The 17,245-nt window shown below is 40.5% G+C and overlaps 1 protein-coding gene across 1 annotated transcript in view; it reads left to right on the forward strand.

Moving 5' to 3' along the window:
* OLFML2B (olfactomedin like 2B) overlaps positions 1-17,245 on the forward strand; it is an 84,553-nt gene that overhangs the window by 19,892 nt on the left and 47,416 nt on the right. The window contains exons 2-3 of the mRNA XM_075286697.1: positions 14,922-15,185; positions 16,274-16,381. Coding sequence (XP_075142798.1) covers positions 14,922-15,185; positions 16,274-16,381 — 372 coding nt within the window. The remainder of the gene's footprint in view (positions 1-14,921; positions 15,186-16,273; positions 16,382-17,245) is intronic.

Here is a 17,245-nt window from a genome sequence, read left to right on the forward strand (position 1 = left end):
TCTGGCATGCGTTTCTCTTCTTTTTTCTTCTTTCGGCGATGCCCTCCGGTCCTCTCTCTTCCCCAGTTTCATTGTCCTCTTCTTCCGACGGGATTGCTTCAAATTGGGCACGTGCGCAGTAGCACTGTGCAGGCTCCGGCGCCATTTCTCTTAATGGCAGTTCGCGAGCGTACTGCACATGCGCAGTACGCTCGCATAGTTCTAAGCGGAACTGAGCCTTTTTAAAGGCTATTCACGCATATGTGGGGCTCATACAGCATCATTTTGCTGATAGAGCCCCTTTAAAGTTGCTAATTCTGCAGGCACACCCTCCATGCTTCTTCCTCCAAGACATCTCCTCCTTAGTTACTAATTCTGCAGGCACACCCTCTTCTCCAAGCACACACTGCTGCCGATAAACTATCTTTACTGCACAGCTTTTCATGCATGTGGAACATCGCTGCAGAGAAAAGAGCAGCACTGGAGAAGAGTGCGCGCCTGCTGAATCGGTATAGAGGGAGGAGCCATCTCGCAGCAAGGTAAGCATATAATGGGGTCGGGGATTGGGCTAAGTAGGTCAGGATAGCTAAAGAGACGGGAGGGGATGTATGGGAGGGAGGGAGAAAGGAAAGTGGGAGGAGGGAGGAAGGAGGTGGGAGTAAGGTGAGAGGGGTTGATGTGAAAGTTACGTAGAAGGAAGTTGAACCCTGTAATAAAATGCAGGCGATACTAGGATCTCCCAGAGACACCCAGATATCACTCAAAACACAGATAAAGGTATATGTGTATATTTATTAACTCATTAATAGCACTAAAGGACATTTTGTAAAAAAAACCCATCAGATTGTCCTCTTCCATTCAAAGTTAGTCTATGAGAATTAGCATAATTATACATGTGACATATGGATAACTCTAACGAACATTATGTGACCTAAACATTGGGCCTGTCTTCCTTCAAGGCAGCCCTTATCAAACTATTTTGATTTACTTATCTAAAACAATGTTTCTAGACTTGCTAGGTTCCAAGTAACTAGATCATTTCCCACACTCCATAGACCTACTGATAGGGAATATAGATTGTGAGCCTTATGTGGGACAATGATTGTAAAGTGCTGCAGAATAAATACATCATTGGTGAACATTCTTATTCATATGACAAGACCACATGTGAAAATGTCAGCAACAAAGAAATTAGCAGTACACATATATACCATGGGATTACAGTATACACTGTCTACCAATAAGTATTTGGACACCTGTGGTAGAATAGAAAAACAACATTTATTCATATTCAATAGTTGGTAGAACCCAGCAGATGCTTCCTTACAGATGGGATTGATCGACACAATACTCCTGGATGCCTGCTGAAACTCCTGCTATATGTGAGTCGGTTGGGTGCGGTTTCTCTGGCCAGCACTCGTCGGTCTCTTTCTCCCAGTTTTGGGGGTCTGCTGACTCGGGGCACATTCCGACAATCACCGTTCAACTTCCACTTCGTAATCACATAGGCCACTGTCAACTTTGGGTAATTCAGTTCATTTGCTATGTCCCTTAAGGATCGACCATTTCTGTGGTACCCCACAATTACCCCTTCTCGAAATCGGACAACTCTGCACTTCGTGGCATCTTGCTTGCAACTAGTGCCAATGCTGTTTCCTATTTAACGACGGAAGGCGTGACATACAGCACGACTGCAGATATCTTCATTTGCATGGGTGTCCAAATGCTTATTGGTAGACAGTGTATTAGCAATTGAAAATTAGCAAAGACTAGTGATGAGCGAGTAGTATTTGATCAAATATCTCGCCAGCATAGGTATGCGTGTAATCGGCCAAACACCAAGGGGTTAAATAGATCGAACCCCTTGGTGTTTGGCTGATTACACGCATACCTATGCCGGCGAGGTATTCAATCGAATACTACTCGCTCATTACTAGTAAAGACCATAATGATTATTTTCTTTGTCACTAAGCATTGTCAGGGAGAATCTGTTTGGTATACCTATACTCAATGCAGTATGTAGAACTGTAGCATTTGCCAAAGGGGATGAACACTTCAAAAGTAAATGTTGGCTTTCTTCTCCTTTCCTTCTTGTGTTACAATTGTTCTGCAGTAAACCACTAGACCATTTTATACCACCTAGAAAAATGGTTTTGGCATCACATAGAAGCTGAGATTTTTTCAAATACTGCCAAGATTAGTATGAGCTTTTGGTTAATAAAGCATTTTTGAATTTAAAGGGGTCAACCACTTTCAAATAAGTGTATTTAAATGTCTTTCAATAACAATATTAGATAAAAAACAAAAAACTTGAGTCTTCAGTAGATGATACCTTTTTTAATGGCTAACTCATAATGATGACAGAATATAATGTTTCGAAACTCTTTGGCTTCTTCTTCAGATATAAATAAGAACAATTTCTGAAGGCTGCATATTAATGTACAACAGGACACATAGGGATAGGATTTCAGGAGGGAGGGGGATGAGGAGAAGAGGCTTATTAGTATAAACAAGTAAACAATTCACAGGTCCAAGGTTCTTATCTTTATGGCTGTCTTAGTTCAGTGATTTCTATAGCATGACATGAACCCATGTGAGACGTTCATTCCATTCTCCAGAGTGTTAAATAGGGTCATGCTCTTGTGCTCATGAATCAGTTGCTGTTTCCTTGATTTAAAATTCCCTCTTAAAATGAAAATTTTCATGTCATTGGTGATATTATGATCTTCCTGGCAGAAATGTTTTGGCAGGGGAAGGTCCATTCTCTGTTCTCTAATTGTATGGCGATGTGCGTTCATTCTCATTCTGAGTTTCTGACCAGTCTTTCCAACATACAGATTTTCAGTGGAACATTTGGTGCACATTATTAAATACACATGTGTGTTGCAGGTGAATGTACCTGGGATTTTATATTCCCTGTTAGAGTTTGGTATCTCTATCCTGTCAGTGGTCAGTATCTGAGGGCAGGTTTTGCACCTTTTTCTGTCCGCATGGAAATGTTCCTGTGTTAATTGGAGGTGACAGTGAGCTGCTATCAACCATATTCCTGAGATTTGGTGGCTGTCTATAGCACAGGAGAGGGGGGTCTAGAAATATGGATTTTAGATGGTGTTCTTTTTTCAGTAGTGGATGCAGTTTGCGTGTGATTCCTCTCAGCGTCTCCAAGTTTGGGTTATATGTGACGACCAGGGGCACCCGATTTGTTTTCCTGTGTGGTATTGTATTTTAATAAATCTGATCTTGGTATTCTGGTGGCCCTGGTGATTTGGTTTACAACTGTTCTTGGATGGTAACCCTGCCTCAAGAATGTGTTTTTGAAACCTCCCTATGTGACCTGTACATAAATATGCAGCCTTCAGAAATTGTTCTTAGTTATATCTGAAGAAGAAGCCAAAGAGCTTTGAAACGTTATATTCTGTCATCATTATGAGTTAGCCATTAAAAAAGGTATCCTCTACTGAAGACTCAAGTTTTTTTGTTTTTTTATATTTCATACCCACTCGCTAACATGGTATAAAAACAAACATTTTCTACTTTATAACAATATTATGACACTTACTTGTAGGTGGTTTGGGCACCTCTACAATTTTTGTAAGCTTTCATAAGCTATGTGTCTTGCATCTCAACTGGCCCCATCTTGTCAGCACAGAGCTCCCATCCATATCAATGCACCAGGTGGAGGGGCTTCTGACTATTATGTCACTTGGCCTCCTCCATATTAACTCATTGCACGTCAGAAACCAGAAACTTACACGCTACTCCCCTGGAGCCATGTTATGGACTGGTGATCCATGAGTTCCAGAGCTGGTGGGGGGAAGGGAGTGCATATGAAATCCTAAAAATGCTACAGAAGTGCAAAGCCATTTAATAGTAAATGACATAACTCTGTTATAGAAAGGCGTTTAAATAAGCTTGTGGCCAATCCCTTTAAAGAAATCTTTAAAAGCATAGACAAAATGTTTCTCTGTTCTCCTTTATCTTTACTTGTAAGATACAAACTGACTTGTGAACCAAATTAAGGTTTATGAGAATTTTTGTATTTGCTCCAATTTTGAAGGCCTTTATATTGTTTTTTTTTTGTTTTTTTGTGGAGTAGAGTGGATGTAATTTATCTGTAATAACATTTTAAAATGCATGTATGATATGTGCCTTTAAATAAAAAAAAACGCAAAAAGGTTCTACTTGAGGTGAATTTGTGCAAAACTTATTACGCGCTTGTACCTTTTTAGTAAATCAGGCACATCGAATTACACCTTAAGAAAAAAGTGCATAGAGCTAAAATAAAGGGTAACAAAAATATGCAAATAGTAGATTCCCTCTAGCAATATTTTGTTTGCTCCAATTAAAGTCAATTTACTGTATAAAAATAAATCATTGCATTAGAAATGTAAGATTCCAATAAAGATCAATACAAGTAAGAATTTTTGTGAAATCAAAATTTAAAGCGTTCCTAAACTTTTAAACAACTTTTGATTTTCTGGCAACATTTGTGACAATAATAGTATGTCGTGATATGGATTTGTCTCTTTTCCATGAAATCCTCTTTCTGTCCCTTCTATATGCTTTCCCTTGTTTTTCTATTGCTACCTAAAATCTTCTCACTGCTTCTCCAAGTGAGAGGATTTGGGTGGGATCCAGTATAATGCAGGAAAGCTGAGGTTGGTATAGTACTAATATCGCAGTTCTACCTGTGTTATTTCCAGAGATATCAGCAGTTAAAAAACACATTTGAGATCAGCATATTTATATACAGCTGCACCCAATCCTGACTGTGTTTTCAACTGATGATATCTCTGGACATAATACTGCTATTCCAGATATGTTCTAGATATATACAGATGTAGCAGAGTTAACTTGACTTTCATGATTTTTGTTGTCTAATGTGATAAGATATCACAATGCAGAAGTTTAACCAATTGCAAAAGAAGCACATAAAAAGGCCAGAGTGTGTTAGGGGCCTAAGGTTACACATACAACTTGAAGGTAAGTTCACACAGGATTTTTTTGGTCTGGAACCAGAGGTGGAGGCCGCCTCAGGTTTCGGACCAAAATACGGGTAGCTGCGACTGGATGCCGGTGCAGTGCATCGACATCCAGTCACGCACTCCGCTCCAGCTTAGGCCCAAATGAATGGGCCTAGTCGGGAGGGAATGTCTTCAGGCAGATGTCGCGAGACGAATCCACCTGAAAGAATGAGCATCTCGCTTCTTTTTTCCAGGAAGCGGAAGAACGGCTCCCAGAAAAAAGAACTGACCGACTCCCATTAAATCAATGGGAGCTGTCTTTTTGGTCAGGATTTTGAGGCGGATATGGCCTCATAGTCCTGACTAAAAAACAACCCTGTGTGTACTTACCCTGAAAATATCTTCAACATAACTTCACTCAAGTCAGTATTTAGACTATGTGGGCGTGATTTCTTTTATAGAGATATGATTGCTGTGAAAATGCTGCTATTGCTAGGTTCACACTAGTGTTGGGTTTCTGTCCTTCGGGTCCGCGAAATACGGAAACCCTATCCACTTAAAAAATGTTTACACGCTGAATCCCATGGACCCCATTTACTAATCAACTACTCTCCACCTATTTTAAGCGGAGTGGGGGACGGTTTCTTACAGAAATTGAAATGTTAGTGTGAACCTAATGTAATTTTGCAAGACGTATTCAAACAATTGTTATGTAGTAAGGTAGCTCTGAAATTTATTTGATATTGCTTTAAAAATACCTCACTCACTTTACTTTAAAGAGCTTTGCAAGAATCCATTATGCCTTCTCATGGCCAGTGGTATCAGAGTAATTTTGTGTAGTGCGCTAAAAATTCTAGTTATAACCTCTTCGATTGCATTTACATGTTAAAATTTTTGCAGTTTTATAGTCAAAACCAGTAATGGATTGAAAAAAGAGGAATAGCACTGCAATGGAGGCTCCAAATAGAGTGTGGTGCAGAGGTGACCTTGTCCTAAATCTGTATATTTAAAGAGGACCTTTCACCACTTTTGGGCACAGGCAGTTCTATATAGTGCCAGAAAGCTGACAGTGCGCTGAATTCAGCGCACTGTCGGCTTTCCCGATCTGTGCCCGGTGTGAAGAGCTTACGGTCCGGTACCGTAGCTCTTCTATGGTCAGAAGGGCGTTTCTGACCATTAGCCAGAGACGTCCTTCTGCCTCGCGGCGCCAATCGCGCTGTGCTGTGGAGCCGGGAGGAACGCCCCCTCCCTCTGCTCACACAGCTTGTCCGTAGACTAGCATTATCAGGAGAGGGAGGGGGAGTTCCTCCCGGCTCCACAGCACAGCGCGATTGGCGCCGCGAGGCAGAAGGACGTCTCTGGCTAATGGTCAGAAATGCCCTTCTGACTGTAAAGAGCTACGGTACCAGGACCGATAGCGCTTTACACCGGGCACGGATCGGGAAAGCCGACAGTGCGCTGAATTCAGCGCACTGTCAGCTTTCTGGCAGTATATAACACTGCCTGTGCCCAGATATGGTGAAAGGTCCTCTTTAAAGGGATTCTACCATTACAAAAACTTTTTTTTTCTAGGTAACACATCGGAATAGCCTCTTAGAAAGGCTATTCGTCTCCTACCTTTGGAAGTGATCTCCGCGCCGTTCGTTCAAAATACCAGTTTGTATCGGTATGCTAATTAGTTCTCTCGCAGCGAAGGGGGCGTCCCCCAGAGTAGGAACTGACTCCAGCGCCGAACGTACTGCGCATGCCCGCGGACATAGTGCCGACACCGCAATTTCACGCATGTGCAGGTATCCGACATCAAGCCGAAGAAGGAAGGGGCGGATGCAGAAGAAGACAGAGGCGGCGCTGAAGTCGGCTTTCGAGCAGCAATGGGGACGCCCCCATCGCATCTCCTGAGCTGGGGGACGACCCCATCGCTGCGAGAGAACTAATTAGCATACCGGTACAAACTGGTATTTTGATCGAACGGCGCGGCGGAGATCACTTCCAAAGGTAGGAGACGAATAGCCTTTCTAAAGGCTATTCCGACATGTTACCTAGAAAAAAAAAAGTTTTTTAATGGTAGAATCCCTTTAAGAATAAAATATATTTAAGTGTATGTCATTGCGGTACAGTTTTCATGAGGCTGGCAACTACATCCACCCCCTCCTGGTGAATGCATCAGAACAAAATTTGTGACAGCAAGAAGTCCGTGTACGTTCACATATGTGTATATGAATTATTTAATAAGGGGGAGCATAAAATACTGTACACTTGATAAAGTAACTGAGAAACATTATAAAGTACAAATTAGTGGAATGGGATTGGCTTCTTCCAGGGTTTGCTCACCATCTGCAGCCAATATGAGACCCTATTACAGATGTTATCTAAATGCAGCCGTGGAATCCTATTTTTAAACATTGATGAGATAAATGAGGAATAGGAGGCTGTTTGTTGGAACCGCTTGTGTAATGTGAAAAAGCAGAGAAAGGGGAAACATATGAAGCATTCGAATTAATTTTAACCATATTTATTACTGACAGTTTCTAAAGGAAACTAATGCAGCAGTCACAGGAGGCACAAAAATAACGAAAAGGTTATTTCTTATAGTTTGACAAAAAAATGATCAAACTTTGGAAGAAATTCTCATGTTCCAAAAATGACTACAAATTTAGTGTAGATAAAAATGTTACTGTATTTGGTGAGAGTATATGACATGCTAGATCCTACAGCCCAAATACTTTTGGATTTTGTAATTATCAGCACAAATCTCTGATATTCCTCAATAAAAAAAAGAGAAACAGATGTAATGTGAAGGTTTGCACCCAGCCAGGTAATTGTTTACAAAGGGATCCCAAAGCGCAAATAGAAACAAAGAAATCAGTTCTCAATATCTGAGTAGTTAAAGGGATATCCAGGTTGGCTATGCTGTAGGTCAGTCCCCATTCATTTGAATAGGACTGAGCTGTAGCATGGTCATGGGACCAATGGACGTGATGTCACTGTCTGAGTGAAATGTTTTCTGAAAGATAGTAGATATAGTTATCTATATCCCCTTCATTGCCCCTATCAGTGAGACTGTAGCCCTCACCAAGACCGCTGATTCACTTACTTCTGATTCTTCCGCTTAGACTTTATACCCAATATTATTCCTCATAACAGAAGAGCAATTGACCCTTAAGGAACCATGGTATCCCAAACTGAAAATATTGCTTGTTGCTATGAAGTTAGAGGAATTGTAATAATTGTCGGCGGGTGATCTTTTTTAAAAATGTAAATCTGTGTCCAGTGAAAGTGACTCCATTGAAGTATTATAGATCAGGCCCTTGATGACATTTTTAATGTGTTTGCTATTCACAGCCCACAACTTTGCAGGGCAGTGCATCTCCTCTTAACCCTCCGTCAGGCGCAGGGTGCCTAATTGGCGCCCCTAAACTTCAAAATGCTGTCTCATGGCTAAAAATTATCATAAAATTTCTCCCTTCCCAGTAGTTTCCTAACTTTTTGTGCTCTTTGAAACCTGAAATTTTCTTTTATACCAGTCCTTCAGGAGAGTAGATATGGCCTTGGGCGCCTCTCAGGCACACTGCCCCTGATCGTGTAGCAAATTTAAAGGTTGGTATTTTTAGTATTTTTCATCACAATAGTTTATTTAGCTTGATTTATGAAGGAACAATGCACAGTTTGGGGAATACGTAGGTTTTTCTTTGAAAAAAATAAGGTGGAATAAAGCTAATATGTGCTCTCTCGCTGTATTGCTTCAGATTCACTGCTGAAATGGCCAGACAAAATCTTTGATTCATCTAACCTTCTTCATGTCTGAATCTGAGTGATTAGTTATCAAGTAGCAGCTTAACTGCATTACCATTAAAGTTTTTTTTCCTAATTTTTATATTCAGTAATAGTTATGTAATGTAAAAAAACAGACTTGGGTGTAAACGGACACAAATGGACACAAGATAAAATCCCATTGAAATGAATGAAAATTTTTACAGATTTCTGATAGTTCAGCTAGTGTGCGTTGCTAAAATCTTGTAATGGACAATAGGTACGGACACTGCTGACGGTCACCAACAGTAGTGTGAATGTCCCGTAACTCTGGTCCAGGAACAAGGGATCAACTATCAGTGACATTTCCAGCCAATTAATTGCTAAGAACTGAGGTTTTTGGTGTCTGGGCGACTGCTTTTTCTACAATACTGTCCTACGATCTCCACTGTGAATGGACCATACTATTCCGAAACAATTAACTGAGGTAGAGACTCAGACAGGAAAAAAAAAGGCGAACTGGACTTTGGAAAGAGGGCTATATTCAGGAATATTCTACCGTCTCCTTGTTTTTACTACTGTATATGTGTGTTGCTCCTTTTTGGGCTATGAGGTTTTTAATGTACCTTCCCAGAGAGATGGACTTAGCAGGCTCACAGAGCTCAATTACAGATGGAGGGCCCCCAAATTACATGAAATGAAGAATTTTCACAAGGATATGGAATGCTTTTCTGCAGTTGTATTGACTTGCTGAGGAAATAAGCCCTGCTCTAACACCCAGAAGATCTCGGTCTTGTAAAATTTTCATTGCTTACCATGGACCTTTTTGTTTATACTCACCAGGCCAGCCATATGTTCAGGAGTTGTTGCCCTGTAAGGAGTGGACTTTCTTCCCATAATTTATATATAGGATTTCTTGTCTATCTTTTTTTTTTTTGAGCGCTTATGTCTTGGAGCTCCTTATAATAATTACTCAATTTTCACACCATAAATTGACTGTCTATAAAGCATGTACTTAATATATTTTCTATATGTTTGGCTTTCTGGTACATCATCAAGAGATCTAACCTTCAGCCAGGGCTCTATTAATATATAATAAGGGAATGTTTGCTCTGAGGAAGTTCTGTTTCCTCGTCTTGGCTGGAGAGCAATCAGCTAATCAGGAGCAGTCGAGTAGTGAAGCCACGTCACTTCTACTCTACAGATGTTTCTTGCTAGAAAACAGAAGTGTTCATATACATCATAGGAAGGATCTTGAAAAGATTCTCATACATGCTAACTCTTTTTCTACATATTTCAGTTTGGAAAACTACTGTATATAGGAAGTGTCGACGTTTTTATAAGTCTGAAAGAGTGTTATGGAGAAATGATATGGCATCTCATAGTAGACCGCATTCGATTGACTCAATTAGATGCTCAAATAAAGATGTTCAGTAATGTTGCTGCAATATACAGTATAATACATCTTACTTTCAACAAAACATGAGTTGCCTTTCCTTGTTGAAATGCAAAAATGTTGTTGGAATGAACAAGACTTATGAAGGTTTATGCAGATGCACAAATGATAGGGAAACCTGGAGGTCACGTTACTGAGCTTTTTGGTTAGCCTAGTAAGGTTTATTTGCATGGTTAAATATTGATGGCATTGTAACCCCCTCCCACCATAGCCAAAATATTTAACCATTCATGCAAATTATCACAGTTGATATAAATGAGCCCAAGAGATGTATTACGCTAGGTTCACACCTGCGTTCAGGGTCTCCGTTCTGTGGTTTCCGTCTTCTGCATGCCAGAAGACGGAAACCACAGACCGGGTGCGGCGGTGAGCGTTTTATGCTCTACACCGCGAAACCGTTTTTTTTAATCCGGACACAGAGTACTGCATGTCCAACTCATTTCTCCCTTCTGCTAAATTCACTACTGGCTTTGGCTATTTAAAAAAAAAAACAAAAACAAAAAAACAGCAAAGTCTGCAATTAAAAAAAAAAAAAAGCAGTGTTTCTGCAACATGAGGTCTCAGCCTTAGGCCAGGGCCCACGTGGCATAAACACTGCAGATTGGTGTCACTGCAGTGACGATGAGATTCTAGCGAATCCCATCCACACATTGCAGAAAAATCCAACTGCAGAGGAAACGCTGTGATTTTGAAAACTTTCACGGCTTTGGAAACTGCAGCCATGTCAATTATATATTCAGAAATGTTGGCGGTTTCTCTATAGCTATAGAGATGAGCAAATTTCTCAAAAATTCGATTCGACAGCTTCGCCAAAATTTCCAAAATAATTCAATTCTATCTAAATGAATTTGCGGCAAGTCACTTAAAAAAAAAAAAAAAAAGCTGTGGACGCATAGGCTGACTTCCTCACTTCCTGGCAGGATCAACCAGGTAGTGGGGGCTCCAGGCAGCTGTGTTCCAATCAGGGGTTATGGAGCAGGGTGTTAGCTATCAGTTACAGCTAACAGTCACTCCCAATGCCGTGGGCAGTTGCGAAGGGGTTAAAGGGCTATTGATATCACAGGGCTGGCTGCTGATTGTCTGCACTCATGGCATTGTTGGTGATCCCGCATTCCCAGAGTTCCTTGCCCCATGTCTTAACATGTACAGCAGCCATTTTATGAAAAAAGCGATTAGTTACCACGAAGCATGAGAGTCTGGATTCGATGAGAATATGATATTTACTGAAATTCCACTTTGTCAGCTTCGATTCACTCATCTCTAGGTATAATGGAAGCAGAAAGTCTGCAGAGGAAACTTTCTGTGGGAAAAACCGTCATGCATCGCCACAGTGGTTTTTCCCACTGCACTTTTTTGCTGCGGTCCGTTAGGAAGGTCCTTAGCCTTAGGCTGTATTTACCCAACAGTACCATGGCCAGTAGGCAGGAAAAATGCATTGGTCCTTTCAAGACTACGCAAGGAACTTATTTACATGACGTGACTGCTGTTAAACTCATGATTATCTATGAGTCTGTTCATATGGCTTTATGTCCATTTTGACAGACAATGATAGAGCTTGTCCGTTTATTCGACAGTCCATCCAACAGACGTGTGTATAACCCATTCACTGCCACTGTTATTAAAACCACTGTGTGACAGCCACTGTTGTCTACTGTGATGTCTGTTGGTCAGGACTCAGGATAAGAAAAGATATGATCAGATAATCCTTTGATAGTCCCACCAAAGATATAGGTCTACTTTATTTTTCTGAGCCCTGTATGGACACTTAAGCATGTACTTTTATGTGCATATTGAGAATACTATCATTTCAGTCCTGTCTACCATTTTAAGATGAGAGAAGAAACATAAATAGTTCTGGATTTTCTTTTACTAATTATATGTTCCCAGATTGCTGATTCCAGCATCCCCGTTTGTTGTAGTTCACTGGGACAACACTGCACTTTCATACAATATGTGGTTAACCAGTTTATAGACATTGCCAAATCTGCAAGATACAGTAAAGAAATCCAAATACACTCTAAACCATTGGAGCCAGAGATTCCAGGAAAATAATACTCTCTGAAATATTATACCTCCTGGGAAAGTGACTTTTTTTCTTTATTGAGAAAAATATCATAGCTGCATTGTTAAGGCTTTCATTTGGAGAGAGTTAGAAAGACTTACTGGAAAGTCATCAGAACATTGACATTTCTCCCACAAAGTAAATGAAATATAATTGTTGTTTATCAGAATTTCTCAAGGCTGGGGACACATGGGAAACTTCTTGCAGAAGGTTAGTTGTCATAAACACGGAGATGGCTAAACCACTGCAATGTACATAAACAGCAAAGTGGATGAGAATTATCCAAAAATGCACAAAGATACGCTGCCATGTGTGTGGAAAGAACTGGATTACCACCTAGACATACCACCTAATCACCAATATATAGCGTGTCTTTTCATGTTCATACATTTGTGTTATATACTCTTGATTATGCATACCAAGACTAAAATTTGATCCATTCTTATGTATGTCCACAAATCATTGGGTGGTCTTATTACTTATGACTAAGACGCTGCTCTTAACTCAATTGCAAACTCCTCCAGAGGAACTTTATTGTGTAGATCACGTTTTTTCCCTTTTGGTTTCCTTGCTCTCTTCTTCAATTGCGGTCTCTTACTCATCCCTAGAGTGATTAGCTATTTATGACCCACACAGGCCCGGTCTATTGTCCCAACTGTACTCTACGAGGGTCTCCCTGCATCCTGATGTCAAACTGCCTTTTATATGTCAATGGTAGTGGGAAATCCACAGCACTTTATCTCTTCAATATTGGCATGATTGTTGTGTTACCTTGAGTAAGAGGAACTGGCAGGATTACTAACACAACTCTTAAGATTATGTCCCTCCCAGATTACATGCTATCTACCCAGCAGTTTCCCCCTCTGCTTCATAGTTTCGCCGCGAACAGGTACAAAATGGGCACTGACTTTTGAAACCCATTCACTTGAATGGGTGTGAAAACTGACTGCCGGGTTTCCGTCCCCTGTCCAGTTACTTGGGGCAGAAGACGGAAACCCAACTGGATTGCTTAAAGCACGCGAGGGCGCATATGTGAACCCGCCCTAAGAGAGGCTTTTCAAGGTGTTAATAGTTGCAAATTTGTGCACTTGGACATTGAAGTACAGGCATTTAAATAATTGTTTCCATCGCGGACAATCCAAAGTTCTGGTACAGTTTCATTCAGGTATCAGTGAACATCCAATGTTGAGGTATACCATCCTGCTCATAGACTACATTTGGCAGATCTTCAAGGATTAGTCCAATAGGCCAGACAAATTCCTTTGCTCTCCCTTCAGATGGAAGGGCGGATCTTATGTGGATGATGCAAAGACTGGTAAAATCATAGCAAACAGTTCTAGGGACGGGCTGTATCTTCACTATTTTGAACCCAGATATGGACTGGCCATTGTGTTAGTGTTAGACACTCATGTAAGCGTGCCAATGATACCAATATGGGACTATTCTTATTCGTTTTTTTTAGTCTTCATAGATAGGATCTAGTTAGGTAAAGGGTGACTACAACTAGTATTTGTGTTCACACTGTGCACAAGGTGTAAGGGAGGGGGCTGACAGTTTTGCTGTGAAATCTTTATAAACAGTATTTTAGCTTCTATGACTATTATTGTTATACTTCATCTTCCTTTTGCACTTCGCACCGTTGGTTCTACTTACTTGTTGCTTTTGCATTAAATGCCTCTCCATCTTTAATACCTGCCATTAGTTTATTTTATCATCAGTAAGTGAGTTTACCTCTGTTATCCCTGATGAAAAGTCTCCCATTATTCCTTCTTTTAAAGCAAGAATTGGGTGGAGGAAAAGGAAAAGATCCCCCAAGCTTGTGAAAGTAGAAGATTCCCCCACAGGTCTTCATATATGTCTATCACAGCTGTCACAATATTTAAGCTAAGAAAAACTCTTTTTTTATTACGTTAGACATTGTTGGTGTCACTCATCTATCTTTTCAAGTAGGGTCTGTATGAACCGAGTAAATCAAGCCGGGGCTTGTATCATTACAGTTTACAGAGAACCATTGTTTTAGTAGACTATACATTTGTTATGTATCTTTTTTGTAGACATGACCTAAGTTGTTACTTATTAAGAAATGAATTATATGTTTTCAAAGCACAATGGGGCAGATTCATTACACAATCTTCTGGTGTACAAGGCCCAAAAGGTCACAATTGTTTGTGCAAATTGTGGTTTTACACAAAAAAATTGCAGCTTTTCCATTTCTGTGTCGCCTTCGCCACTTTGTCTGGTTCCCTGTATGCCCTCACCATGCTCTCTTTTAGACAATCTAGTGTAAATGATGCTGGAAATGTATGGCAGATATGAGCTTATATAGAATTCTCCTTTATAAATCCACCCCAGATATTGTTTCTTCTCTGTGATCTACCATAGCTTGTCTCTTTAAAGAATATGAATTCATGGATTTGCTTGTTATCTAGACCTTAGGACTAGAGATGAGCGAACACTGTTCGGATCAGCCGACCCGAACAGCACGCTCCCATAGAAAAGAATGAAAGCACCTGACACGCAGACTTTGCCGGCGGCCGGCCGCTTAACCCCCCCGCGTGCCGGCCGCTTCCATTAATTTCTATGGGGGCATGCTGTGAGCGTGCTGTTCGGAACGGCTGTTCTGAACAGTGTTCGCTTATCTCTACTTAGGACACATACAACTGATTTAATAAAAGCTCCTAAGCTAACGTTGCTTTCTTTCTATTCACAGTTGCTGGGTGATTATGACAAGGTTAAAGCCATATCAGAGGGATCCAACTGCAAGTGCAAGTGTGTTGTAAAGCCATTAAATAGAGACTCATGTGAAAGATCTAGGAAAGGTCATTCCCAGACAGAGGACTTCTACACTGTGGAGACCATAACATCAGGTCCAGACTGCAAGTGTGCATGTGTGGCCCCACCATCTGCATTAAATCCATGCGAGGGAGATTTTCGGCTTAAAAAGCTTAGAGAAACTGAGAAAAATGGCTTCAAGGTATTTTTCCGATTATTGTTACCCATGTATATACTGTATACAGCATGCATGTTCAAGAATGACTGAGTACACCATAGCCCAGGATAGCAGTGACAGGTAACAGTGTTTTTTTATGTTTGTATCCTCCCCTGGGTCTCCAATTAATCAATCCACCCTGATTCCCCCAAACTCTGCTGGTTAGAGGTTCTCACTTCAAGGGCCAAAAACACTGCTGGTGCAAGGCTCTACTCACTCCAAGGGCCAAAAACTAAAACTCTACTGGTGCAAGGCTCTACTGACCCCAAGGGCCAAAAACTCTGCTGGTGCAAGTCTGAACGAAATTAAAGGACCAAAAACTATGCTGATTAGAGGATCAGTTCACCCAAAGGGCCAAAAACTATGCTGGTTAGAGGCTCAACTCACCCCAAGGCAAAAAACTGCAAGGCTGAATAAGTTAAAGGGCCTAAAACTCTGCTGGTAAAAGGCGTGAAGTCACCTCAAGGGCCTCAATCTCTGCTGGTAGCTCAGCTTAAGGGCCTCTAACTTAATTTGGAAGGGCTCACGTGAAGGGACAGAAAAGTAATTTTTTTAAGGTCTCACCACATCACACACACACATACACAATGACAGTTAAGGGTGGGGGCTTTTGGATTTCCCATTGCCTATGCCATCTGTGGTTGTCATGAGCAGCGTGATTTAAAGGGGTGCATGCTAATGTTTCTTTAGCTTTAAATTTGTGCTTCTGTCCATACTATTGTGGAGGAAAGAAGGTTTCCAAGTATTTTTCCACTTTCATAGGGGTTCTACTGAGTTTGGAAAGTGTCTAGTTGATAGGCTGTGATAGTGAGGTAATACAGGGACTTTGTCGTGCTGTCCCAGTTGCATTCCCGAGGTGTTGTCATCATTTCCTGAGGTGTCATAGTGGACTTGGTGACCCTCCTGAGTCGAATATTGGTTTACCCCTAAACGAGTATTTTTTTCCCCATAGACTATAATGGGGTTCGATATTCGTTCGAACAGTCGAGTTTTGAGGGACTACTCGAATCGAATATCGAACTTCAAACATTTCACTGTTCGTTCATCTCTAATTATGTGCTTTTTCACTACAGCTCTCTACTATTATAGAAATGTTGGAAGGAGCCTTCTATGGGTTAGATCTACTGAAGCTACATGCTGTCACCACAAAAATTGTTGGTCGAGTTGAGAAACTTGAAGAGGTAAGTTTACATCTTAATGGAGGCACACACCGCATGATTATCATTCCACAGGTAACACTGCAGACGTTTGGGTTCAAGAGTCACTTCATTAAGTGAGAATAAGAGGAATCCTTAAAAGAACTGGAAGCCTGTAAAGTACACAAAAATCGAATTGTGCACTACAGATGTGTATATTACCTAGCATTTCTTCCATTCTTGTAAATTCCTCTTTTTCATATATTTTGCACAAAATTCTCCGGAAGAAGCAAATAACATAACTATTATGTTTAAGAAAAAGTTACAAATTTCAAATATATTACCAAAAGCAATTCAAACAGGGTATCACATGCTACTCAATGGTACCACCTGCTTCTCAATGTGCATTATACTTAATGCATGGCAAGATATTGTTTTCTTGCTGTCTAGCCCTTAATGGTGCCTATTATTGTAAAATAATCTTGTGATATACAGCACCAAAGATATGTCACTTATAGTCACTATTGATGGGTTTATTGTGTTTATAGAGATTTCTGTTACTGAAATATGCTGTACATCTGTGTGACATATCAAAAGGAAATTTTTCACTTTTAGTGTGTGTAATACATAAATACAACAAAAGTAAATGCAAGAATGAAGGGCTAGTAACCATGGTAGCTGATGGTTAACTCAAATACAGAGTCTTCTTGTCAAGGATCTAGTCAAGCAATGGAAAATAAACCAGGGGAAAAAACACTTAAATGGCACTGCTTTCTTGGCACGAGAACCCTTATATTATGTATGACTGAGCAGAAAACAGGATAAAGTTCATCTACAAAATCCCCATTTTTGCAGCTCATTTGATTCTGTAAATGTGTCACAATTATGGGATAACCATCATCTTTTCTC

This window comes from Leptodactylus fuscus, chromosome 9 (genome assembly GCF_031893055.1).
Source record: "Leptodactylus fuscus isolate aLepFus1 chromosome 9, aLepFus1.hap2, whole genome shotgun sequence".
NCBI classification, from domain to species: domain Eukaryota; kingdom Metazoa; phylum Chordata; class Amphibia; order Anura; family Leptodactylidae; genus Leptodactylus; species Leptodactylus fuscus.